This window comes from Barbus barbus (assembly GCF_936440315.1).
Source record: "Barbus barbus genome assembly, chromosome: 19".
Classification (NCBI taxonomy): domain Eukaryota; kingdom Metazoa; phylum Chordata; class Actinopteri; order Cypriniformes; family Cyprinidae; genus Barbus; species Barbus barbus.
Genome location: NC_136747.1, coordinates 22,972,479 through 22,998,556, shown reverse-complemented (window position 1 = coordinate 22,998,556; position 26,078 = coordinate 22,972,479). Strand labels below are relative to the sequence as shown.

Genomic DNA, 26,078 nt, shown 5'->3' with positions numbered 1-26,078 from the left:
TGACTTTATGATACACGTATTTTATAGTTTATTTTCACAACTTTATTATTGTTATTTTTAGTGTGTTGTTATAAAACAAAAACGGGAATAAACAATGGCATCAAGTTTCTTAAATTGTTTAATGGACGGGCCCTGAATTATTTGTATTTGATTGACATTGGATCTCGGCCAATCACGTGTTCCAATCGGCCGGCCTTGGGAAAACTCTCCAGCCAATGAGCGCTCAGGAGGGGCGGATCAATGACGTAAAGCAACAGGTTGTTTCGGAAAAAACGTACTGACAGTTTTGCATGGACTGTCCATCCTCGGTCTCAACGAGGAGCTTTTAATTGACACTAAACAGAGCTTCTTTATTATTTTGTGCCTTGTGAAGGTCATTGCTGAAGGTTTCGGAAAACAGGTAAGCAGAAGGAATGGCTTTGTTTACCCAGCGGTGTATATTTGCATTGGGCTTTTTGTTTTTGTTGCTGTTCATGGCTGCGGGTTTGTGTCCAGCCTTTCAGTAGTTATAATAATCCATAATCACATGGTTTCACAATTACGCTGGAGTTCTGCTGAGCGAAGCAAAGAAACACCTGTTGCTTTGTATCTGAAGCTGCAGACTGGATCACAGAAGATGAGCTGATCCAGGCGTCTATAAAACAAAGTCAGTATGACTTTGACCTGCGTTCATCTCAGTAGAACCGATCAGCGTCATTTTTGTATATTATGTGTTGACAAAGTTGCCAATTTTAAGTATGCCATATGATTTAAAGGGGTTTTGATTGCATATGTTTGTACATTTGTGTCTATATCTTTTACAAAGTCGAAGGACAACAAAACTAAACAATAAGTCAAAACTGTAGCCATGAGTTTTTTATTCTTTTTTGTATTATTGATGTAACTTTTAACCCCGTGTATTAAAATAACATGCTGTTTTCCTCTAAAAAGTGCCTGTCTCAGTGTAATTTAATATTTAGCTCTTGGTTATTTCCAACACAGTGTAACTAGAAGATAGTGGAGTCTAATTGTAAATAACACAACAACTCCAATCTAGCCTCAAACCCAAATTCTATCCTGTCCTTTATAGTATAATAATCTGGCAAATAAAATCTAAATAATTAAATGACAATGAAATAATGGCAATGAATAAGTACACAACAGATGGTACATGTATAGCCTACTCATATAGACGGTATTTTCCTTAAGAATACTTGTTTTTAAAATCCTGTTTTCTTGTTTATGAGCTTGGATATCAGTTAATCAAGCAACTGTATTTTGTCAACAAAAGCTATCATATTACTATGTTCAATAAGGAAAGAGCTTATATATATCTAGTTATGACAGAGCCCTTGATATTACCTTAAATTATCGTGATTGTCTGTTTAAGGGGACAAGATATCGATATAACACTAAAAATCAATGTCATTGCGTCAAATTACAAAACATTAAAGAAGAACATTGTAATGAAGACGAGAGCACATTATAAAAAAAAAAATCACAAAAATTAAACTATATGTACTTTTTCAGAGTAAAGAGGAAAATTACTTTTTCATTTTCTGGTTAACTCTTTCCAGTCACAGAGAAAAACACATTTACTATTTATTGCTATTCAAATTCATATGTTTGAATTAAAATAACTCCTATGTTTGAATGGCAGTCGTATGTTTGTGGAATATGTTCATGTGGTTATTCTGCTCAGACACCTGTATGAACTTGTGGAGGATTGACTTCATGCATCCAACTAAAATAACCATGGGACAGTTGGGTAAAAAGTGGATAAAACAATGGCTCAGGAAAAAAAAAAAAAGTTATACGTTTGTTAGAGAAATTGTCTAGAATAATTTTCATATTGTACAATGCCACTCGGTTAAGAGTTTACTTTCTGGGGACCATGTAAATTAAATAGCAGGTATTTAGACCACATTTGGTGATATTTTGGTAGTGATGAAAAGTGAAAGATGTCCATATTTGGGCTAAAGACTGTGTTGACATAATTGACATAAATAGCATTTTCCCCATTCAGCCAAGAAAACAATTAATGGATTAAAGCCAATCCAGACACAAGTACCCTCAGGGTACTAATATTTTCAAAGAGAGTAGAAACTGTAAATAAAACCCTAACAAATCTGTTTAGGTATTTTTTTTTAAACGAGAGCAATTTTTCTCAACATTTAGCGATGATCAATGATCCTTTTTTTTTTTTTTTTTCATGTGAAACATGCAGCTGGGATGAGTCATGTTAGTGTGTCATTATAATAATCTGTAACAGTGCATGTGGTGTTTGTGTGTACACATTTAAATGAGGGGTTGACATAAAGTGCCTTTTATGTGTGAGTCATTTATACAGAACTGAAAATCTATTTCTAGAAATCTGAGTGTGGTTTGAGTGTAAAGTTTCAAGAAATCAAGGGAAAACGGAAGTAAATCCAAATTATTTGATTTTAAAATATGCAGTAAATAAATCTATTTTCTAAATGCATTTGTTTCTATTTTGATCATCTGTTACATTCGGATGTAGCTCAAAAGAAGAAGAAAAAAAAGGTCAGTACTTCTATTTCATTGCAACTTTAAATATCCAAAATTATGTGTGATACATGATGGGTTGCAAAGGGGTGGAACATTTACCTGAAATGTTCTGCCCCTTTGCAACCCTAGATGTGACAAATTATTACCATTAGTGTGGTTGAATAAAAAAAAAAAAAAAAAGGGGAAACTGAGTATCATTGTTCATTAATTAACATGCCAAATCTAAGGCTTCATTTTAGAATTTAGAAATTATCTGCATAAAATCTGCATATTATTGTTGCATAAAATAGGTCAGAAATGGGGCGGTAATTTGGTTTATTACAAAGAAATCAATCTTCACATGCTTTTCTAAGTAGTCAAGAGTATGTTCGGCACAATATTTTCTATTGTTAATTCTATTGCATGAATGGAAGCTGGTACAGAGAACTGATGATCTAGTCTAGTAACATTCCTCCAAGAACAAACAGCCATTCTGATGCCAGGTTGGACCCAGTGCCTTGTGGAGGGTGAAAACCACATTCACATAACTATCCAGACCTGTTTTCATAAGTTTGTAGCTTTAATATTTGGCGGATGTTAACACATGGGTTCTAATGCAATAATTTGAGAAACCTGGAAAACTTGCAACCTCAAACAGTTATCATTTGGTGAAAGTATATATATATTTTTCTGAGACCTATTTGTCACTCACATGTTGTCTTAACAAGAAACTAAAATATATACAGTTTTCACATAATTAATCTGCTCCTTTAACCAATGAGAAATCACGTGGTGGGTTCCATTTTGCAGGAATGGCTGGAATCCCGTGTATGCGAGGAAGACAATGGCTTACTTTGAGTAGTTAATCACACCTAATGGCTCAACAGAGGCACTGACAGTTATAATGTAACCAAATACCCCTGTTTCAATAAGTTATTCATTGATAGACCAGAGTTTGTGGACTGTTATTTTAGCTCTCTATAGTCTTCACAGTTTTTGCCCCCCAGCATTATGCTGGTGCATTATAAATTTGTGTTTAACACAGGATGCAACATACTACTACACACACAGCATTTGTTGACTTGTATAGAGATTGCAGAAAGAAATTAGCTTCAAGACTTTAAGCTGCACACACCGATGAGGTGGTAAAACGCAGGCTTTAGATGATGCCCTGCAAAGCTCTGGAGGTTTTCTGCATCACATGCTTTATACAATAGAGCACATATGCGTCTCTTTAAACTCCAGTGACTCAGTTAATCAGCAGATTAGACTCGGCATCTTTGATCCGTCATGCAAACATGCTCTGTGGTGCTTTGATATGATTTGAGGAATGTTCTCGTCACAATGATAAGCTGTTTTTTGAGCTAATGTTAGCTCTCCTGCGTACTGGAACTGTGTTCTAGGAAAACGGGAAGACAGGAAGCAGAGTGGAATGTGCTAGAACCTGCTCCTAGCAGCAGGCACACCTGTTTGTCACACACAAACAATATCGTTCTCTTTTCACATGTGAGAAGACTCTCAATACCTGTGCCGATACCTGATAGCTGTGTCGCGTACAAAACTGCCTCCTATTTCTATTTACCAAAGTGTGACACTATATCAAGGAGTTGAGAGTGGTTTGTTAAATGGTCTCTTGGGAAATATTAATAGTCCAACACATATTTGAAAGGTGAGCCAAGATGGAAGCAGCAAAACAACATCAAGTCTAATAGAACTAAGCATTTTTCTGAAAAAGCTTAGATGCTTGAATGAATTGCTTGCCATTCTGGTTGTAAAAAAAACACCATTAATTCAAAAAGGTATTAGTCGATACTTCAGTATGTACTTTTTGTGTTCAGTGTGTTAATTTTAGTTTTTGTAATTTTGGTATTTCAGCTTATGTGTTTTTATTTTATTTTGTCAATTAACAGAAACAATTTTTAATGGTTTCAGTTAAGGATAACAACACCGAGAAGATGTTGTTTCAAAATTTTCTTGTGAATGTTTTGTGGGCCCTAAATTCCATCCCATGTTTAAATGTGCATGAATCACAAGCATGTTCAATGGGTTGTACAGCTTTCTAACCAACAGCAGGTTGTTCAGCTGACTTGGCATTGAAAAAATGTCTTTGCAAAAGATTTCCAGTAGACAAAAAAACTCCAGAGAATGTAGGTTGTGAAAATAGTGTCACTTCCTGTTGAACCTAAACATTCTACAGTCTTTTGATCAGACTGTAAATCTATCCCACACAGACTTGTTTTCAGTTGAAAATTTAATTATGGTGTTTACCCTGTTTTGGTTCATTGCTTTGTAATTTATGTTGTGGCTTCTTTTGTGTATCCGTGCCCTCTTTGGGCTTCTCAAATAGTCCACCAAACAGTCTAGCCTTTTAGTTTAGTCTCTAAATGGGCTAGTGCACTGATTTATTAAATTCTTTGTCTTGGCACCACAGCAGGTTACAATGAATTCCCTCTCAGCAGACCGGAAACCCCCTCTGGACTATGGTGTCCAGATTCGCTTCATCAAGGATTTGGACGACGCGGGCGGAGGGTTCCCAGACAAGAGTCGACTGGCTGGTGGAGTTGGTGGCGTCAGCAACGGAGCTCCTTCGCCGTCTAAGTATGGAGTAGCTGTGCGGGTGCAAGGCATTTCAGGACAGCCATATGTGGTGCTTAAGGATGGAGAAAAGGGGGACTCTTACGGGGTACAACTGAAGACTCAACCACAAATCCAGAGCTCAGCTCCAATTGTCTCTCAAACCTCCCCATACAACACCCTGCTTCTGGGACAAAGGGAAGGGGCTCGGACTCCCCAGGGTTCCTATATCACCACTGACCAACCTAGTTCTCCAGACGAGGATTTTGGGAGCCCCTTAAGGAGGCCACCTGGTGACGGACAGGCAGGGACTCAAGGAGAAGCTGAGCCCAGGACTACAGAACATCTCACCCCTTCTGCTCTGGCTCCCAAAATGGACAAGGACAATGATAGATTTAATGAAGCAGGGCTTAGGAAGGTCAGGCAGAATGGTATTGGGAGTGGTCTGAATGGGACGGGGCTAAATGGAGCCTCATTGAATGAAGACAAAGCCCCAGCTATAGACACCAAGTCACTGGCTCCCATTAATAAACTCATTAGCCGGTTTGGTGGTGGTAGTTCTGGTGATATTTCAAACTCAGAACCCCAAACTCGAATTCGTCTTGATAACCGAGTTCGGTCTCACAGTGTGGATGCCCTCAATAAACCTACAGATGAGCCACCACCAACATTACCAACGATAAACCCCTATGCTCCTATTACTCCAGCTACAGTGACCAAACTCAGCTCACCGAAACCATCAACCGGCAGTCTAGGACGAGACTCCACCTCTGTGGCTAAAGTGGCCACTATCCCCAATTCCAAACCCCTCACCTTCAGCCAATCTCCAAAGCTGTTTGTGCCCAAAGAAGCTCCACCTGCTCTACCAAAGAAACCAGTGAGTCCTCAAGATATTTTTCTTCTTCTTGCATAAAGTTGGCACACCTTAAAAATCCAATCAGTAACCTTTGAATACAACCAAGTCCCTGCACTACATTTTTCTTTTAAAAGTAGTCCATTTCGTTCAGATTTTCTTCACAGTATGGAAGAAAAGATCTGTCTCTACATTGTTTTTATTATAACTTTAAAGGTGCTTTTTGGAATAGCATGCTTAAAAAAATCTGTAAACATTGGAAAAAAATGTGTGGGGGACATCTTCATGTTTTTTTTCCAGCCAATCAGAAAGTTTAACCAATTAAAAATTGGAAGGCTGTATTTTGGAGTGGATGTAGTCCAGCACTAAACATACAACTTTGGTTAGAGAACTGCCTCAAAGATTTTTGATTGGCTCTCTGAGCACCTATTTCAGGGGTAGTTTTATGTATGGAATTTCAAAAATAACACACGTTTGATATGTCTTTTTTCCAGGTGACCCCTGACCTCATTAAGAGCCAGACCACGAGTGCAGAGAATGGAAATGGAGAGGATGCCCAGACCAAACAAGCCATTTACAACCTACTTAAAGAGGGGTATAATAATTATCCTTATTTTAGAGAGCATCACATCGCCTATAAATGTATTTCACAATATGGTTGTCACAATGAGGTACTTTTATAAATGCTTACTTACAGTCACACTTTATTTTAAGGTCCAATTCTCGCAATTAACAAACCATTAACTACGACTTTTACCTCAAACTCCTAATTTGCTGCTTAGTAATAGGAAGGTAGCTGTTAAGTTTAGGTATTGGGTCGGATTAGGGACATAAAATATTGTCATGCAGAATTTGTGCTTTATAAGTATTAATAAACAGCAGATATGTTAAAAATAGGCATGCTAATAAACAACTAGTTAATGGTGAAAATTGGTCGCTATACTAAAGTGAATAACCTGCTTAAAACCACTTAAAACACTCTAGAAACCCTGGCATAGGCCTATACCTCTTACATTTTCTTCAGAACATGCCATAATCTAGTCTGTCTCTGGCTCATTCAATTTCCCTTCATATTTTCTAACACTAGGTCTATTGAGAGTGAGTCAGCCATCAAACGCAAAGCAAGCCTCATTCATGAAAGGTTCTGTGGGGTGAAGGTAAGCATGCTTGTATTCAATAAATCAGTTTGCATTTCCCAGCACTGAATAGCGCTCAGCAGTGTCTGCTGAATGAGGAAACTACATCTAGAGAGGGTGTGTGTGTGCCCATGGTTTGCATATCGGTCCCTGTTTTGTATGATTGCGAGAAAGATATTTTGAGACCGTGAGAGGACATAACAGCAACAAGACAAGTATTTTTGTGAAGAAATGAGCATGCTTGTTAAAGAGACCATAATCTTAAAATTATGCATTTTAAAGAGAGTAGGTCAGCTAAGAAGAGGCGTTATTGGAATTTCACTTTTGGTGCACTGGCCCTTTAAATATAATTTACTCAACCTCATGTTGTTCCAAACCTATATGAATTTCTTTGTTTCATGGAACACAAAAGGGGACTTTTATTTTTTTATTTTTTTAGAAAATTATTGGCCAGTGTAATATAATTTTGATTATTAAATTAATTTTTATAATAATTTATTGAGTTTGATTATTAACTGGGCCTGTCAAACTCCAAAATGACAAAAAGCACCATGAAAATACCAGGAAAGTGGTACATACGACTTAAGTTCTATATTTCAGTTTTCTGAAGTCAACTGACTACATTTCAATTCACTTGTTTTTCCTAGTATGTTGTTGATTAGAGAGATGTCGATTGCCCAATTTGTTAACGAATCATGCTTTTGAATTGGATCTTTTCAGTGAACCATTGATTCAGTTCACAAAACCAGTCAAAATCAGTGATTTGTTCATGAATCAGACTGATCTGGTTCTTATACCAGGTTATCAGTGAACAACAACTTATATTTTGTTGCTTAGTTTGTTGCACACATAAAGCTATCATATGACTACAGAACACATTATGATACTTAAATGATCACTTTAATTACATTTTTACTGTGCTTTTATGTCCTTTTTGGAGCTTGACAGCCCCAGTCCTCATTCACTTTCATTAAACTGAAAAGTGGCAAGGATATTGGCTAAAATAAAAGCACCTTTTGTGTTTTCAAGAGAAGTAACCCCTTTCAGCTTTAGAACAAAATGAGAGTAAGTAAATCATTTTCATTTGGAGGGAATTATCCCTTTAAAGACGGGGTTTCTGTATCTTCCTGTACGAACACACATACATGGGCGTGCGTGTCTGTATAATATTGTTAGCCTACGTGTTTGCATAAGCTTCCTGCATGTGAAATATCCTCCTGCGGTCTCTTAGCAACCGTCGTCTCAACAAGGAAAGCTGATTAGGGACGCGTGGTTGAGAGCTCGCTCTTTGTGATCCATCAATAATTAAGTTACACTGGAAATGGATGCCTGTCAGGGAGGGTTTCCCCTCAACCTGTGGGCGCCTCAGCATGTCTGTTTGGGATATGGTTTTAATGGACACTCGGTGTATGGCCTCTTACGCTGTCATATCCCACTGAGTGCTCGTCCATGCATATAAACTCTGTTGTTGTTGTGGGCAGTATTGCTGGGAGATGTTGCGACTGTCGTTAATTAAGCTCATTAGCATGGAGTACACCTTTTCAGACATTCGTAGATTGTTGACGGTGTTCATACTGAAATTATACACTACTATTTACATTTTTCAGATAGAAGTTGGTACTTTTATTAAGCAAGGAGGCATTAAATTGATCAAAAGTTATGACCGTAAAGACATTTTATAATGTTTCTGTAAATGCTGTTCTTTTGAACATTTATAGTTCTGAACATAAAAAATGCACCATGATTTTAACAAAAATATTAAGCAGCACAGCTGTTCTCAACATTGATAATAAAAAGTTTCTTGAGCAGCAAATCAGCATATTAGAATGATTTCTGAAGGATCATGTGACACTGAAGTAATGATGCTGAAAATTCAGCTTTGCCATCACAGGAATAAATTATATTTTAAAATATATTCAAATAGAAAACCATTACTTTATTTGTAATAATATTTCGCAATATTAATGTTTACTGTATTTTTGATCACATAAATGAAGCCTTGGCGATTATAAGACACTTCTTTAAAAAACATAATGTATTTTATATGGAAGTGTATGATGATCAGTTGAGCTTACGTGATGCTGTTAGGTTGTATTCTTCCTAAAAATGATCTACATCTAATTGTTTTGATTTACATTGGTGTTGGAAGTTTACTTCTAATAGGATGACTTTAATAGTACTTTGAGTTCTTTTTTAATTCAAGAAGTAACTTTAGACCCTGCAACACAAGAGGTCAGTTCAAATGACCTCGTAGTAGCCATGCGTGGTCATTATCATGATGGCAACAGCAGTTGAATGGTCTGATGGGATATCCTAGAGGACTGGGTTATTTGAGGAGCACACAGCTGCCCACTGGCTGTGTGCATGTTTCAGATCTAATTATTTGTGTTTCAGCCATGTGCAGATATAAGATGATTCATTTAGGCATATCTGTATCAGAAGTCAGGACTCACAATCATGTGATTGATAGTAAGAATAACTAGTGTAATGATAGCTCAGACGGTATGCAGTGAATCCTGAGGGGACATCTGAAGAAAAATTACTGCTGTAAGATGAATGCATAGCCCCAAGATGACACCGCTCATCCTCCTTGTAGAAATATGCATGTTTGTTTTGGGGTTTTCTGGTTTGATTAGGCCCATTGATGGCAAATTGAACGACTTTTTGTTCAATGGTTAAATGATTAAAAATGGAAACAAATCCTTATGGTTCCAGCACAGTAGTAATTTTTTTTTTTTTTAATTTTCAGGTCCTCTTCATATTTTATTTTAATTATAATTTTAGGGAATTCTTTGTTTATTGGTGTACATTATTCTTAATGTAATGCTACATTTAAGAATTTAAGTAAATTAATAAATATTTAAAAAATTTACCTATTTATTATAATAATAATAATAATATAATATTATATATTATAATAATAGCCTATAATTTTCACATAATGCACGCAAGACACCAAAAAGGAATTTTACGGGATTTACGTCAATAATGTACAACTTGCTCCGCTGCCTTGAACAGTAGCCCCATTACTACAAGGATAATTTAAATAACTTTACTGATCATAAGAGACACATTTTGACACTGCTTTTAAACCCATAGATTTTTATTGTAAATGTGTTACTGTAAGTGTGAATTTTCAGCATGCTGTCAGTACAGCTTTATATATTTATTGTTAAAGCTCATTGGGGTTTTGTGCTTCACAGGGTCCACAGATCTTAGTGACTGACAGCAATATGAAGACTGAAGTGGAGCAGGCATTCAACAAAAACACACAATTACAGCAACTCCTGGACAAGGTCAAGAGAGAACTACAGGAAAACCAGGACAAGTGAGTCTCTATGTGCATTATAACAAGAAGCAAATGTGCATTTCCAACAGAAAATATAACCTTGTGGAGTTTGAATTATATTTGTCTGATATTTACTTCCTCTCTTCAGAATGGTGCAGCTGCATATGGATAGAGAGGCAGCGGAGTCTCGCTTACAGCAGCAGGAGGATCAACTAGCTCAGCTCCAGGAGGAGCTCAGACGAACACTGGAAAGCTCACCTCAGTCTGACACAATGCAGCTGGTACGCACACAAACACAGAACATACAAAATGATTGTGATGTCTGCCATTAATGACCCTTACTCGGCCTTCTTTAATGCTTTAAATACCTAATAACATATTGCACCAAGATGTCTGATTTACTAAGTGTACTAACTGTATAAGTGTATCTATCTGTTTGTCTATTCTTTATAAAGCTGATTTTGAAAGTTAAATTGAGTTTGTTTTCCCTTAAACACTCTTTTTCTCTGCAGGACTTGATGACGGTGCAGGCAGAGCTGTCAGAGTCTCTGATGCTGAAGCAGAAACTGGAGGACACACTGAGGCAGAGAGAGCGAGAGCTCACCGCTCTGAAAGGAGCCCTAAAGGATGAGGTGGAGTCCCATGATAAAGAGATGGAGGCCCTGAGAGAGCAGTACAGTCAAGACATGGACGCCCTGCGTTACAGCATGGAGACCGTCTCACAGGTGAACATACACTACAAGACAAATGAATGCCTGTATCTGACATTCTGAGTCCCTCCCTCACGGGGATTAACATGCAAGAGAAATGTTTTATCACTTGTCATGTTATGGCTGGTTGGATCGATTCAGATGTGTGATCTGTTTTGTTGTCCGAACCGTTTTGAGAAGGACTTTTAGCAATCTTGAATGGGTGCAAAGTACAGAATTGAAGTTTTCACTGATACCCTTTTTCTCTGGCCTTATCCGCAGTCTCAGCTGGAAATCGAGGAGGAGCGTCAGAAGGTTAATGTTTCCATCTTAGCTCTGGAGGAGGAGCTGGAGGGGTACAAAGAGCAGAGCGACCAATGGAAGGAGCAGCTTAGCTCTGCCAACCGAGAGTAAGCTCTGACACATGAAACATCAACTTTTGAAATATTTATACAGTGATGCCAAATTTTTGGTGACTCTCAACAAAATGAGTGACGGCGAGCATCGGTTATGTGATATGAATCGGATCTAATGACTGTTTGGTAGTGTTTAATTTTAACTTTATACAGAGCAGTGAAGCCCACCAGTAATGTTCGGGTATCCAGCATTAGAAACAGGCACTATGATTAACAACCATCAGAGTTAAAATTACAGTATTTTAGCAACATATCTCCATAGCTATGCAGCCATAATCACGTAAAACTTTGTTTTATAGTTTCATAAATTGTTTAGTAAGATCTTAAGGTGTTGCTCCAAGGTTCAAGTCTATATTTGTCTTAGGAGTTAAGAGACTCATCTGTAGTCATATACAAACCATCTTGTGACTAACGCCCTTTATTTATTTACATTCAGACTTTGATACGTATAATGTATGTTTGGCTAGAATTTTGTCTTCTGGTCCTGTAGGATAAAAGGTCCACATTTCTTTTGCCTGATGTGTTACTTTTTACACACAGATAGTGTAATTATCCAGTTCACACTCACTGCTGTTCAAAATTTTAGGGTCTGTAAGATTGCTTATGCTCACCAAAGCTGCATTTTCTAAATTTAAATATGTGTTAAAAAAATTCTCTGAAGCCAAAGCTGAATTTTAAGCATCATTACTACAGTCTTCAGTGTCACATGAACCTTCAGAAATCATTCTAATATGCTGAATTGCTGCTCAAGAAACAATAAGATTATTGCATATTATTATCACTGCTGAAAACCTTTTTGCTGATTATTAGAATAGAAAGATCAAAAGAATAGTATTTTTATTTATGACTGTCATTTGACTTGCTGAATGCAAAGTATTAATTTCTTATAAAAAAACAGACTCCAAACTTTCGAACGGTAGTGTATGATGAGAACAGAGATGTTTTAAAGCACATTTAGGTTTTATACAGCAGGTTTTGATCAGCACTATAACTCTCTTCCTACAGGTTTCGTTATGTTTTATATGTTGTCTTAGTTTGTTTGCATTTTTTGTTATGAGCTTCATGCTACATGTTCATGTCAGTTGTGCTTGTTAAATGTTTGTCTTTCTGTTTCATGTGTTCACTTCTGGTTCTTGTTTGCCAGACGGGGGCAGTGCAGCGCATTTCAGAAGTGAGACCTGTAGGCGCATAACTACTGACACTACTAGCAGAAATGAATCAATTAACTATAAATGATGTGGTGTTTTAGTGTAAATCAGTAAATTGTTGTAAAATCTGGCCCTAGTGAAAACTGACACACTAAACTAGAATCTATTAACCTGGTTTCAATTTGGATGCAGGTTATAAAATCTAATAACTCAGCTATAATTAAGACTAATCAAATTAAAATCCTGTATTCTCACTATCCGAGCTGGTGCATCATATACAATACCTCACAACACAACACTTCTACTAATATGTCAAAAGTTCTAGTGCAGCAGATCCAAATAGACACTCAAACGAATCTTGATCAAATCTCTTCTCATGTCATAAATCATTTCAGTTCTGTTCATGATTCTGAAATAACAGATTCTTCTATTGGATGTTGATTCTTCTTCTGGATGAAATCATTTTAGTGAATAGCTGCACTAATACCGAATGTACCATTGTGTGTATTAATTTGTGTTTGTCTCATTGGACAGGCTGCTGCAGGCTCAGCAGGAGAAGAAGGAACTGGAAGAGAAGCTGCTCACAGTTAAGAAACAGCCTGATGAAACTGATTCAAACTCTTTACTGAAGGTAAGATACAAATACAAGTGCCACAATTTGTTTTCTCTCTTCTTTGGTTCAAAAAGACTCACTGTGACGGCTAACTATACGCTGTAAATGCTGAATTTTGAGACGTAGATAATGTTTTTTTAGCCTGGTATAAAAGTTACTGTGCATTTTCAGGAGCTGCAACGGTGCCAAGATGATTTGAAGAAAGCTCTTTCAGAAGTGGAAAAACAGAAAGCAGTGGCAGCAAAAAGGGAGGAGGAGCTTAAATCAGTATCAAGAGCCAATGAGAATCGAGAGAAGGAGCTGAAGGCAGAGATTGACAGATTAATAGATCAATCAAAAAAAGACAAAGAGGAAATCACAAAAGCGCTGGAGAAAACACAACAGGTAATTCTTGAAATGATGATTATTAAAGAGCTAACAGTGTGCATTAAATCTTATTTCATCCATATTTGTTTAACTGGCCTATTTAGGACAGCAAATCTCATTGGTCTAACCTCTCGCTCAACATGCTGAATTTTAAATATGTTTTGATATCCTGGGATTTTGGCGCTTTAAACAGCTTTTCACTTTCTTGAGGAAAATAAAAAGTACTTTCAATGTAATGTTTGTTCCCTTGTTCTATTTACTTCTTGTTTGTGTAGCCCTCCACATCACAGCATTCTCAAGACACTGAAAGCAACCTAGAGCTTCAAGAGGCCAATGCTCGCTTAAGAGAGAGAATAGCATGCATGGTAAAACATCCCTAAAATCCAAAATAGCCTTTTAAAGCATTTCGCTTTAAAATTATTGGCGTAATCGTTCATCTCTTCAGATTTAGTTTTTAGTCTTCCTTGTACAATAAATATATTTTCTTCTTTTCATTTCCAGACACGCTTGCACTCCAGTGTTCCTGACAGCTCCTCAGATGTTCTGGAGGATGAGAACCGGAGCCTGAGGAACCAGCTGGAGGAGTCCCGGCGTGCAGTTTCTCGACTGGGTCAGGAGAAAGAGGAGCTCAGCAGATGGTTGGAGGAGAGGGAGAGAGAAAGAGAAGCGTTGAGACGTGGCAAGAGCGACCTGGAGGAGCAGAAAAGACTGCTGGACCGAGCGCTGGAGAAGATCAATAAGGAGGTGTGTGGGTGTGTTTGTTTGGTTAATAAATGCTTCTATTTATTATTAATTATGTACATAATTTATACATAGCTTGGGGTTGGTACAATATTTTTTAAAAGTTTTTGAAACGAGTCTATTATGCTCACCCAGGTTGCATTTATTCGATCACAAATACATTGAAACAGTAATATTGTGAAATATTATTACAAATTAAAAAAGCTGTTTTCTATTCAAATATATTTTAAAATGTAATTTATTTCTGTGATGCAAAGCTGAATTTTCAGCATTTTTACTCCAGTTACCCTTCAGAAATAATTCTAATATGTGACTTGCTTCAAGAAACATTTCTCATTATTATCAAAGTTTTCAGGATTTGATGAATAGAAGGTGATTTGATCAAAAGAACAGCATTTATTGGAGATATATTTTAATTGTTTTTTTTTTGTTAATTTCTTTCTATCAGATGGAGACTATAATGGGAGATTCACATCAGTCGGTGCAGGTTCTTCAGTCTCAGTTGGATGAATTCAGAGATCGTTCTCGCAGAGAGCTGCAGGATGCTCAGAGACTCAGTAAAGACAGGCTGGTTGAACAACAGAGAGCGCAGGCCCTCCTAAAGACCACCCAGGAGGAGGTGAGACAGACCAGGTTTCACTACATACACATAGTGCTAAAGTACAACATAGTGTTTATAGTGCAAAAATCGGTAACACTTTAGAATAACGATCCATTGTTAACAAATAACTATGCAGGACGTAATACGTAGTACTAAATTAACACTTAATGTAATACTATTAACTAATAGACAAGCAAGATTAACTAAGCAGTAAGTATAACAATTTTAGGACAAAGGAAGTTCCTTATTAGTTATGTGATAATTATTAAATAAAAATCTTCTCACTACTTGTGAACTATGACCAATTAATAAAGAATAGCCAATTAATTACTAATCACAACAGTAACGTCTTAAAAGTGAACAATTGGGTTCTTTGTGGAAACTAATTTATGAATATGATATCCCCCAAATAAGTCGGCTACATTTTAAAATTGTGACTACTACTCTTACCAAAGGATGGATGTTCTCTGTTTATCTCAAACAATAACATAGAATAATAATAAAAACAATAATTCACTTAAAAATGTTAATAATTAGGAAGTGATGCTGACAAACTCATGATTGAATTATTCACAATTATGAACTCTGTTTTATGTCAGTTGAATATGTATCCCACTCCAAATGGCCTACTGGTAAAATATCACTAGTGCCTCACACAAATATATGACTGTACAGTATGTGTCAGATATAAAACATCAAATAACTTATTAATTTACGTGTGAGTAATTACTGAGTGGTTAAGGTGTTTTTCACTTTAAAATAATGGTCCTGGGCCCTGACACATACTGTACAGTCATATATTTGTGTGAGGCACTAGTGATATTTTACCAGTAGGCCATTTGGAGTGGGATACATATTGAACTGACATAAAACAGAGTTCATAATTGTGAACTAATTCAATCATGAGTTTGTCAGCATCACTTCCTAATTATTAACATTTTTTAAGTGAATTATTATTTGATGTTTTTGTTTGGAATAAACCGAGAACATCCATCCTTTGGTAAGAGTAGTAGTCACAATTTTAAAATGTATTTGACTTATTTGGGGGATATTATATTCATAAATTAGTTTCCACAAAGAACCCAATTGTTCACTTTTAAGACGTTACTGTTGTTAATTGGTCATAGTTCGCAAGTAGTTCTAAATGAGGAGATTTTTATTTAATAATTATCTAATAAAGAACTACCTTTGTCCTAAATTTGCTACTGCTTAGTTAATCTTGCTTCTCTATTAGATAATAGTATTAAGTTAAGTGTTAATGTAGTACTACCTATTACTTCCTGCATAGTTACTTGGTAACAATGGACCATTATTCTAAAGTGTTACCCAAAAATCAAAAAGTTACATCCTTCATGAATATCAAAGCATTGTCCCATCCATACGCACATTTACATCTATTGCTAAACAATCCACTGGTCCTTTGATCTGGCTCTGGTTTGAATTTACAACCTTTCAGTTCACAACTCGGATAGATTCCATAGATCCTCCAGATACCTCACCATAGATACTCAGTGCTTTGTTGTGTGTCTCAGGTGTCTCGTCTGAAGAAAGAACTGCTGTCATGCTCCGAGGAGAGGGACAGCGCTCAGCTGGATAAAGAGCTGCTGAGCAGCCGTCTCAAACACCTGGAGAACGAGCTGGAGACGGAGAGAAGCTCACAGACGGACCGCAGCAGAGAGATCCGTCTGATAGAGGTAACTGTGTAGGTTTGGCACCTGGACTTCCGAGTGAATCCAACTAGACCGCACCCAGTCTTTCTTTTTAGAGGCTTCTCTGAATGTCCATATGATTTAAGAGTGATGGGAAATGAAAACAGACTGTTTCAGTAATGCAAGTAAATGGATTTTCAAAAGTGCACATTTTTGTTTCAGGACAAAGTGAAGATATTAGAGATCGAGTTGGATGAGGAGAAGAGTGGAGCAGAGCTACTGAATGAACGCATCGCTCGCAGTCGAGAGCAGGTATACAGATTATCATATTTATGTTTGATTAGTTTCCAAGCATAAGCTATACACAAACAGGGATATAAATTCAGTTTTTAATGTTTTTTTTCCTAGGTGGATCAGCTCCGTTCTGAACTCATGCAGGAACGTTCAGCCAGGCATGATCTTGAGATGGATAAGAGTGCACTGGAGAGACAGGTACACACAGACACCTTTTTAATAGACTTGTGCCAGTTTTTGTTCACATTAATAGATTTATTATTGTATTCATTCTGTCATCCCTCTATATTTGATCTATCATCTCTCAGGTGAAGGAGTTAAAGTCTCGTATCGCTGATATGGGCACTCAGACTCGTCCCTTTACTGGAGTCACAATGCTAGAAAACAAGATTCAGGAACTGGAGGACCGTTTGCGTAGTGAAGAAAAGTAAACAACTGGAACAGCACAAACACAATCAGCACATAACTAGATAATAATAAATAAAGCATCTATCTGTCTTTTGTGCATTTAGAGAGAAAAACACCATTCTAGCAGCTCAGAGGAGATTGGACAGGAAACTTAAAGATGTGACAGCCTCCCTGGACCAGGAGCGAAATCAGCATGCTGAGCAGAGAGACCAGGCAAGCACACACACATTTAAACATGCATGTATTTTTCATGCACATTAGGGGTATGTACTTGATGTACTTAAAATAGAAAGATCTTTTTTTTTCATGATGTTATTTATCATTCCTATAAATGATGTGTAGATGAAGCAGTGTGTATCTAAACAGCTGCTGTGTGTTTGTCTCTAATAGCTGTCTCTGCGAGTGAAGACTCTGAAGCGTCAGCTGGATGAGAGCGAGGGGGAGGTGGAGCGTCTGGAGGGCGTCAGGCGGAAGGTTCTGCGGGAACTTGAGGAGCAGCGGGAGCTGCAGGAGGTGCTGCAGGCCAAAGTCAACGCACTGGAGAACGAGCTCAAGTGAGTTTTCTATCAAATATCCACATTAAATAATTAAGAATAATGTATATTATGTTTATTTAAAAAAGATACACATGTCAGACGTGCCTGATGTGAAAATGTGTAGTATGTAGTGTGACTACTTTTAGCTAGTTACATCCCATCATTGATAGCAGATGTATTTAGGCCTCGGTTTTGTTGAATAAACCTTTTTATTAGTTGTAATGAACATTCTGGCCACTAGAGGGTTCAATTACAATACTATTAACAGTCCTATGGCTGATGTTGGTCTCCATTATCTATTATAATGTGTGTGATTGTTTGTTAGGAGGAAGGTTCATCAATCACGACGCCCAACTCTGGGAAGCACCTTGAGCTCTGATGAAGAGGATGGATACTCTGACTCAAAAAGCATCACGTCTATTCTCACTGAAACACCACTTCAGACCACCAACTGTTAAAGACTGATAGGAGGAGGAAAATATTTTTTGCACACATTTGATTTTGTTTTCTAGTAAATGTGAAAATAATGAAAGAGACATGAATGATACAAATGGTGTGACATTTAACACAGTCAAAAAAAAAAGCAGTTGTGGATGGGATAGATGGGTTTGAAGGCCTAATAATGCAATCTGAGTGAAGATTTGTCACCCAAAAGCTCCTTTAGTATTGTTTTGCTAAAACTGGTTAATTTTGAAGAAAAATAGTTTATGAGGAAGACTCGTAGTAAATTGTATTTGAATCAGATGTTGTGTTTTTGACATCCTTAATCATATTACCAAAATTTCCTGTGGTAATGGAAAAAATATGAATGAAGGATACATGATGGAATGTATAAAAGCTGCATGTTCATTTATAAAAGTGGAATTTGACGAGTAGTACTTCCTCAATGTCAGATAAAATTTCAAATGAAATGGTAAGTGTTCTCCTTATTATCTTTAATGTTGCGCGCTAGTGCAAATTATAATGAAGGATATTTAGAAGGCTTCTTTTTGTGTTGCTTTAATTTGAGAGCTAAACTTGCACTATGAATGACACCTTTTGTGCCAAGACAGAAAAAGGAAAATAATACATATTTGCCTTCAGTTATCATACATTTAGAAAGCTAATAAAAATGAAGCTGCTTTTTGACCATTTTTCCAGAGACATATATGTGCTGTATTTTCAGATTAATCAGAATGTATTTACCTGTCTGATGATAATTTGTAACTCTTTAAGAACTGTTTTTGGAACACGGTTTTTCATATTACACTGTATAATATTAGATATGTTTTGTATATACTGTCATGTGTTTAAAGTTTATTCTTCCACTGCAGTAAAGGTTTTGAATTACCTGAACTTTTGTCATGTTACTCTGGCAGAGGTTTTTCTCTCTTTTTGTGTTATTCAATTTAAGGCTAAATTCTCTTGTAATACTTTATCTTGTCCTCCTGTAGACATCATGCAGCATTTTCTTTAGTTTTTACCATAAACTGCAAACATTTTTATTTTATCAGTATTAGGTTGAATTTGGAATATAGTTTTAGCCTTTAAATTAACCATTTTTGTCTGCAGTTGTTGGTGTAAAGACACTTTTTGTCCATTACTGCTATGATTTTTTTTGAGTGCAGTTTTAGTTCAGCTCAATTAACTGTAAACTATGTGTATGTGCATATGGATAAGTGCTTTATATTATGAAACATGTAAGGTCAAGTGTTTTCAACTCTAAAATGTCAAACTTCAGAGACCAATTAATGAAGATCAAGAGCTTTGTTTTTTTTTTCAAGTATCTTCTATAATTATATTTAGTAAATTGCAATACAGGTTTTTTATTTCTATTCTGTATTTTTTTTACATGAAGTACACACGTAAAATTATAAAACATTTCGAACTGTTGACACTGTTCATAAGATATTTGCCACAGTCAGTGTGTTTATAGTACAGTGAGAAAGACATAAGTGACAGGTCATTCATTTAGTTTTATCCGAGCAATGTTTGATAGTAATCTAAATTAAAATAGAAATGTTTTTCATTGTTAATCAATATTGGGGATACATACTTTATTAGATAATAATGCGCTCAAAAATTGCAAGCTGTATTTTGATTCCAAGGCTTTTTTTCTCAACTGATTGTCATTGAGCAAAAAATTGTAATCTAAAGGAAAACTGCTACAGTATTATAAATTCCCATAACCGCATTGGTGGCTACAATCTACTTGGGTTTACGATGCTTTTGAGAAGTGCAACCCTGGTCATTGAGCCTGTGAACGTAGGACATGATTTCAGTGCATGCCCATTTCAGCTCTACTTGCGTTATTTACTGTTATGGATCATCATCTTTATTTTTATGTGAATTCAACAAGAATGTATCATCCAAGCATGCATTTGCCTGGTACTCAGAGATGCAATGCCAATCAGCAGGTATGTCAGCTGGTTTTAAATTGTATCTCTTAGCAAATGTACTTAGTAGCGACAAGAGATGAGCATATGTCAAGGACTAATTTCTTTGTGGTAACCCAGAAGTAGTAACCAATACCTTCTGGCTGATGAACTGAGGCAAATTGTTCAGTATGATCTTTTCCACCAGCTTCGCAAGGCGCACTGCAGAATGGACACAATTCCCCACAGCCAAACACTCTGGTGACTGCTCCTCTTGAGGTTTGTTCACTGAGAGTCTAGCTAACTTAGTCTCCACATCCCTTACACCACGTAGCTGATCTGCTAAGGTCTTGTGCATTTTTTCTATCGATGATTTGAGGCAATCTGCAAACTCAGCAGCATCCGAGTTGTTTAATGCCAGAGTTCCACTAAGGGTGTCAATTGGTATGACCAGCTCCTTATCAAGACATGTGAAGACATTGGTCATGAAACTGTAGCTGTTGTTTGTCATGCTTTTTGCACTTTCAATAGCTGTTTTGAGCTTGCTGACAATTGGGTTCAAATGTTTCATCTCTAACTTGAGAAAGGCGTATTCCTTTGAAAAATGGTCAATGATCTTCTCTGAAATCCACTCAGTTACAAACTGCTCATAATTTTCCACATACTTTCCACATACTTTTATTTCCACAAATATTGTCAAAGTCGTCATCCTGAAGCAGCTCTTTTAAAAGTGAACACTGGAAAAATGCTTGTCTACTAAAAGCAAAGCCTCTTTCACCTGTCAGCATTTCATCCACAATGTCAGGTCCAAGACGTTTCTGGATGTATTCCATCACGGCAGGGGCGACGCATTTCATGGCACACATCTCTGCCTTCTTCAGACACTGGCCTCACTGGTAGTAGAGGTCTTTAAAGTCTGCTAACCCTTACTCCTTGAACTTCTCAAGGGATTTCATAGGATCATTACTCTGTATGTAGTCGTCATGCGTTTTCTGGAAAGCTCTTGTTGCGTTCCCCCAAATGTAGATCTTGAGAGATGCTTCAATTTCAGGCCTATCTCTGTATCTTTGCAATCTTCCAATTTCTTGTCAATGAAGCACAACAGTTCTTTTATGTCAGCACTATAGTCTGATTTTGCTCTTGCTCTATATGAAATGAATACATTGCTCTCGTGTATTATTTTATCACATGACAGTTGTATGAATTTATGTTTTCTATTCCTCTGTCCAGGCCGAAGGGAATTCTTGAATTTTTTAAATACGTTAATTTTCACAGTCGTTGCATAGAAAGGTCCAGTGCCACACTGATCTAGACTAGTAACGCTTAAAAGCATCTCACATACGGTGCCACCTTTTGTTTCCAAGTTGCTATTTAAGAATCTGTGTGTTTCCTTCCCCACTTCATAACTTGGTAGTGCTGTGAGGGAAAACTGCTTCAAAATGTGTTCCTCATTTAGTTGTCTATCAGAGAGGTTTTTTGTATTCCTTATATTTGTATTCCCTATTTTTGTATTCCCTATAATTGCCTTATACGCTCCACCTTTTCAACTCCCTTCTGGATCAATACAGCATTCTCCAGTTTGTTTCTTAGATCTGTCTCAGTCTCCCTTCGAAGGCTTCTTGCACTATTTAAAAAGTCCTCCTTGTAATTTTCGACAAAGTGCACATGTTTCGCCTCGCTTTCGAAATATTGCTCAATTTTACCTAAAAGGCTCTTCTCCTGTTTGTCAAGCTCAATAACAGCTTCATGTTTTAAATCAGCCACTACTCGGTCAACATTAAATGCATTTCTTGACCGCACTGACATTACACCCATGTTAATGATTTTAGTTTCTGATTTTGTGTACCAGCCAATCGTGTACTTCTTGAAAGCCCATTCCCATTTGTTGTACTCCACAGTTTGGAGTAGGCTTCAGCAACAAGAAATTCTGTGCTGGGACTTTTGTTGCCTTAAAAATGTTAAGTATGCCATCTTTCAACTTGCTCGCCTCCTCACTGTAACTGGTACTACCAGGTGCCATTGGAGGAACTCCAAGCCACAATCCAGGTATGTACCAGTTGTTTTTATCAATGTTGTACTCTAGTCTAGAATGTCTGTAAATTTCTTGTTTTCTCCATTCTAGCAGCTGCTTGAGTCATTTCATCTAGCTGCTGCAAGATAATCTTTCTCTCTTTCATGATATTTCTATTCAAACTTAAGTTGACTTATTTCTCTCATGAAGTGTTGGACAGAGCTGCTGGCAATCTTATTTTCCAGGGCCCTAAAGATTCTAAGAACCCTTTTAGAGAGCTCCTAATTTAGCTTAAAAATTTGCCTTGAGTCGACACATCTCTTTCTCCAGTTTAGATATCTCTTTCCATACTTTGTCTTGCAATGACAGTTCCTTCTTTTTGTATTCTGCTATATTTTTAATGTCTTGTGTGATCAGGGCCGCCCTTTTCTTTGCATTTTGACAAACGGTATTGTTTTCATCGACAAGAATCCCCAGATCTGGTGCGATCTTCTCAATACTCATTTTAGTAGAATCCGCAAGTATATCAACAACAGCCTCTTGTAGTGTTTCAATGAATTTAAAATCATTCATGTTTTTATCCCTAAGGATTTCTGAGTATGGCTTGAACTTTTGTGTGAAGTTGCCTCTCGAAATTGAACTGTCTGTGGTGCAAACCAGAACCAATTTTGATCTAGTTTGCAGATATTCCAGAAATGTCTGATTTGATTCCAAATCATCACAGAACAGAAAAATAGCAGAGGAGATTTGGTTCAAGAAAGTGAATTGGGCCTTAAAGGCAGAAATATCCCGACGGAGATTAGCCACAGCTACTGGCTCTTTGAATTTGTCATTCGATTCCTCTCCACCAGGGAGATACCAGCTCATTTCCACAAGCCCATTAGAGATCTTTCTCGGAATGTTCCCATTTTCCAGTTGCTTGTGGAAAAAAGTGTCATGATGATGCTGACTGTTGCTGCGGAGTTTGTTCAGGAACTCAGATTTGGACAGACTGCTTTTTCCAAGTCTGACGAAAGAGATCAGGGGCAAATCAGTTAGCACAATACTGCTTTCCTCTAAACTGGCCTCTTCCGATGAATGAGCTCTAAACTGTTTTGTTATGTCCCTCAAGGCCCAAAGCATCAGAGTGCACTCAGTGGCGTCACAGTTTGGCAGCAGCAAAGGCACAGAGAACTGACACACTGACATTTTATTGAGCTTGTGACGACAAGATACATGTATTATGTAAATTATGAAGATTATGTAACTTTGTTGTTAGAAGGAGGACAACTGAGGTCACTGGAAACCTCACTGTGTTGTTTATACATACTTCTATTGTGTTAGTCACTCTTTTATGCTGTGTAAAGATTGAACCAAGGGATTATAGTTTCATGTGAAAGATTATTGGAGTATGTTTTACAAGGAAATACTGCACTGTAAAAAAAAAAAAAAAAAAAAAAAAAAAAATTATATATATATACTGTATATTATTGAAATTGTAAATCAAACAAATATTGTTTATACATTTTACAAGAAAATACTATAGGCTACTGATTTTTTTGTGTATTTAAATCTTTCTTCTTTAAAATTTCACGTTTAATTCAATGTTACTTGCTGTTTCTTCATTTACCAGCAATTTCTGAGTGAAATTGTTTTCTACACCCATTTTATGAGTGTGTACTTATGTGTACTTTTTATTTTTTAATAAAAAACCCTTTTTAATTTCACTCAAAAATGGAATGCAATATCAAGTGTTTCCATACAAGTTGTATGAAGTTGTAGCTGCTGGTTTGTGCAGCAGGTCTCCTCAAGTGTCTTCTGGCCCATAGTTGTGCAGGGATAAACCAGAATGACTGTCTTTTGCATGTTATTCATTGGCATTTAGTCGCTCAACTCATCTATGTTGTGATCAAAGGCACATCCTATGATACTGATCAGTTTTTGCACTCACCAGCAGTATACTGACAGAATATTATTTAATTCAATCAACTCTGTTCAGTTACATTCACTTGATTTCACATTTGTATTAACATGGATGAGAGAGGATTGAATAAAACTAACAAAAGTATGAATGAATGTACTAATGAGATTGCATACATCATATAAACTACCATTCAAAGGTTTTGGAGTTGGTAAGATTTGTTAATGTTTTGAAAGAAGTTTACTCACCAAGGTTATATTTATTTGCATTTTAATCTGCATGCTGTTTCATGTTTTGATTGATTTAAAAAAAAATTCTCATGTGATGGCTAAATCTTCGTTATCATTTCTCCAGTCCTCAGTGTCGCATAATCCTTCAGAAATATTTCTAATATGCTGATTTGGTGCTCAAGAGACTTTCTTATTATTATCAATATTGAAAACAGTTGTGCTGCTCTTCATATTTTGGTGGAAATTGTGATACATGTTTTCCAGGATACTTTGATGAATTGAGAGTTCTAAAGAGTAGCATAACATTACAAATGTATTTATTGTCACTTTTGATCAGTTTAATGCATCCTTGCTGAATAAAAATATTAATTAAATATTATTACTGTCCCACAAGGCCAACAAAGAACATTTAATGCATTTTATGGTAATAAATTATTATTATATTTTAAATATGTACCACTTCAACAGAAATCTGCAAACCACATAAGCTACATTTAGACCACACAGTCTTTGCTCATTTTGCAAACATCTGTCTCTCACAATGCACGCTGGGTGTCTTAAAGGGATAGTTCACCCCAAAAATGAAAATCCTGTAATCATTTACTCACCCTCAAGTAGTTCCAAACCTGTATGAATTTCTTTGTTTTGCCGAACACAAAGGAAGATATTCTGAAGAAAGTTTGCAACCAGGCTGTTTTGGGGCACCACTGACTTATAGTAGAAAAATATATATATATACTATGGAAGTCAATGGTGCCCCAGAACTGCTCTGTTTCCCACATTCTTCAGAATATCTTCCTTTGTGTTCAGCAGAACAAAGACATTCATGCAGGTTTGGAACTACTTGAGAGTGAGTAAATGACAGAATTTTCACTTTTGGCTGAACATAAGGCCAAGAGTCTTCACTCAACTCATTGCTGTTATGCAACTGACACTGTTCTTTTAAAACTACCGAAGCATGCAAATGATCTGTCATGAGACTGATTTTAGGATAAAGCAATCAAATTGTGTTATTATTGTGATGCTGTGCTGGCAGTTTGCTCAAATGCCAACAAAACAAAACATGAAGACAGAATCAAGCTTACATTGATTGCGTGTAAAGATGTATCTCTGCTCCGTTTGAACAAGCAAAGTAATCCATTTCACCCACACTCCTAAAGGGTCAATAACACTGCATCAATATTTAATGCTTGCCCTAGACCCTGTCACAGAACTCTGTTCCATAACCTAGCATTCACGCAGAACGTTGTTTTCTTTTCTTTCAGACACAAGCTTTATGAATCTCTGAATCAAATGAACCATTTGCTTCATAAAACGATTCACTGTTTCGATGTGTGAAACACCAGGCTGCGGCAATTGCTGGTCAAAACTGTGTAAATGCAGCCCAAAAATGTATAATGACACCTTTCACAAAGCGATTGCAAAGTTTTCATGAATGTGTAATCTATTAAATGTAATCTACAAATAATTGAATACCTGTACATATTAAACGTTCTGTAAAATTCGTATTTTATAATGCTACTATAGGCAGGGTTTGGCAAACTAGGCCAATTAAGCAATAAATATCATTCTCCTTTTGTATAATAGACGCATGCATATTTTAATTTATTGAATTCATTAATTAAAAATGAACTACAGCTGCGAACCTTCAGAATTGTGAAACGTTTCGAAGATTAAAAGCGCCCGTCACTTGTAAAAAGTTAAACAGGCCTACATGTAAAACTATTTCAATACGGAAAGCAATAATAAAGTACACAGTATTTGTATCGTTCTGCCAATGTAT

At 36.6% G+C, this 26,078-nt stretch overlaps 1 protein-coding gene across 2 annotated transcripts; it reads left to right on the top strand.

Moving 5' to 3' along the window:
• The first annotated feature begins 248 nt into the window (after nucleotides 1-248).
• Nucleotides 249-19,133, top strand: LOC306885715 (cingulin-like). Of its 2 annotated transcripts, XM_079442442.1 has the most exons (21): nucleotides 260-400; nucleotides 4,919-5,938; nucleotides 6,409-6,509; nucleotides 7,002-7,071; nucleotides 10,254-10,378; nucleotides 10,488-10,620; nucleotides 10,852-11,064; nucleotides 11,311-11,438; nucleotides 12,589-12,615; nucleotides 13,127-13,223; nucleotides 13,377-13,589; nucleotides 13,847-13,936; nucleotides 14,073-14,315; nucleotides 14,761-14,931; nucleotides 16,446-16,607; nucleotides 16,785-16,874; nucleotides 16,971-17,054; nucleotides 17,165-17,283; nucleotides 17,369-17,477; nucleotides 17,655-17,818; nucleotides 18,126-19,133. In XM_079442442.1, exons 2-21 carry the CDS (start codon nucleotides 4,928-4,930, stop codon nucleotides 18,256-18,258), a joined length of 3,483 nt encoding a protein of 1,160 aa, XP_079298568.1. In that variant the 5' UTR covers nucleotides 260-400; nucleotides 4,919-4,927; the 3' UTR covers nucleotides 18,259-19,133. The 2 variants fall into 2 exon arrangements, with proteins under 2 accessions (XP_079298569.1, XP_079298568.1); XM_079442443.1 differs by lacking the exon at nucleotides 12,589-12,615 and having other exon boundaries at nucleotides 249-400.
• The last annotated feature ends 6,945 nt before the right edge of the window (nucleotides 19,134-26,078 follow it).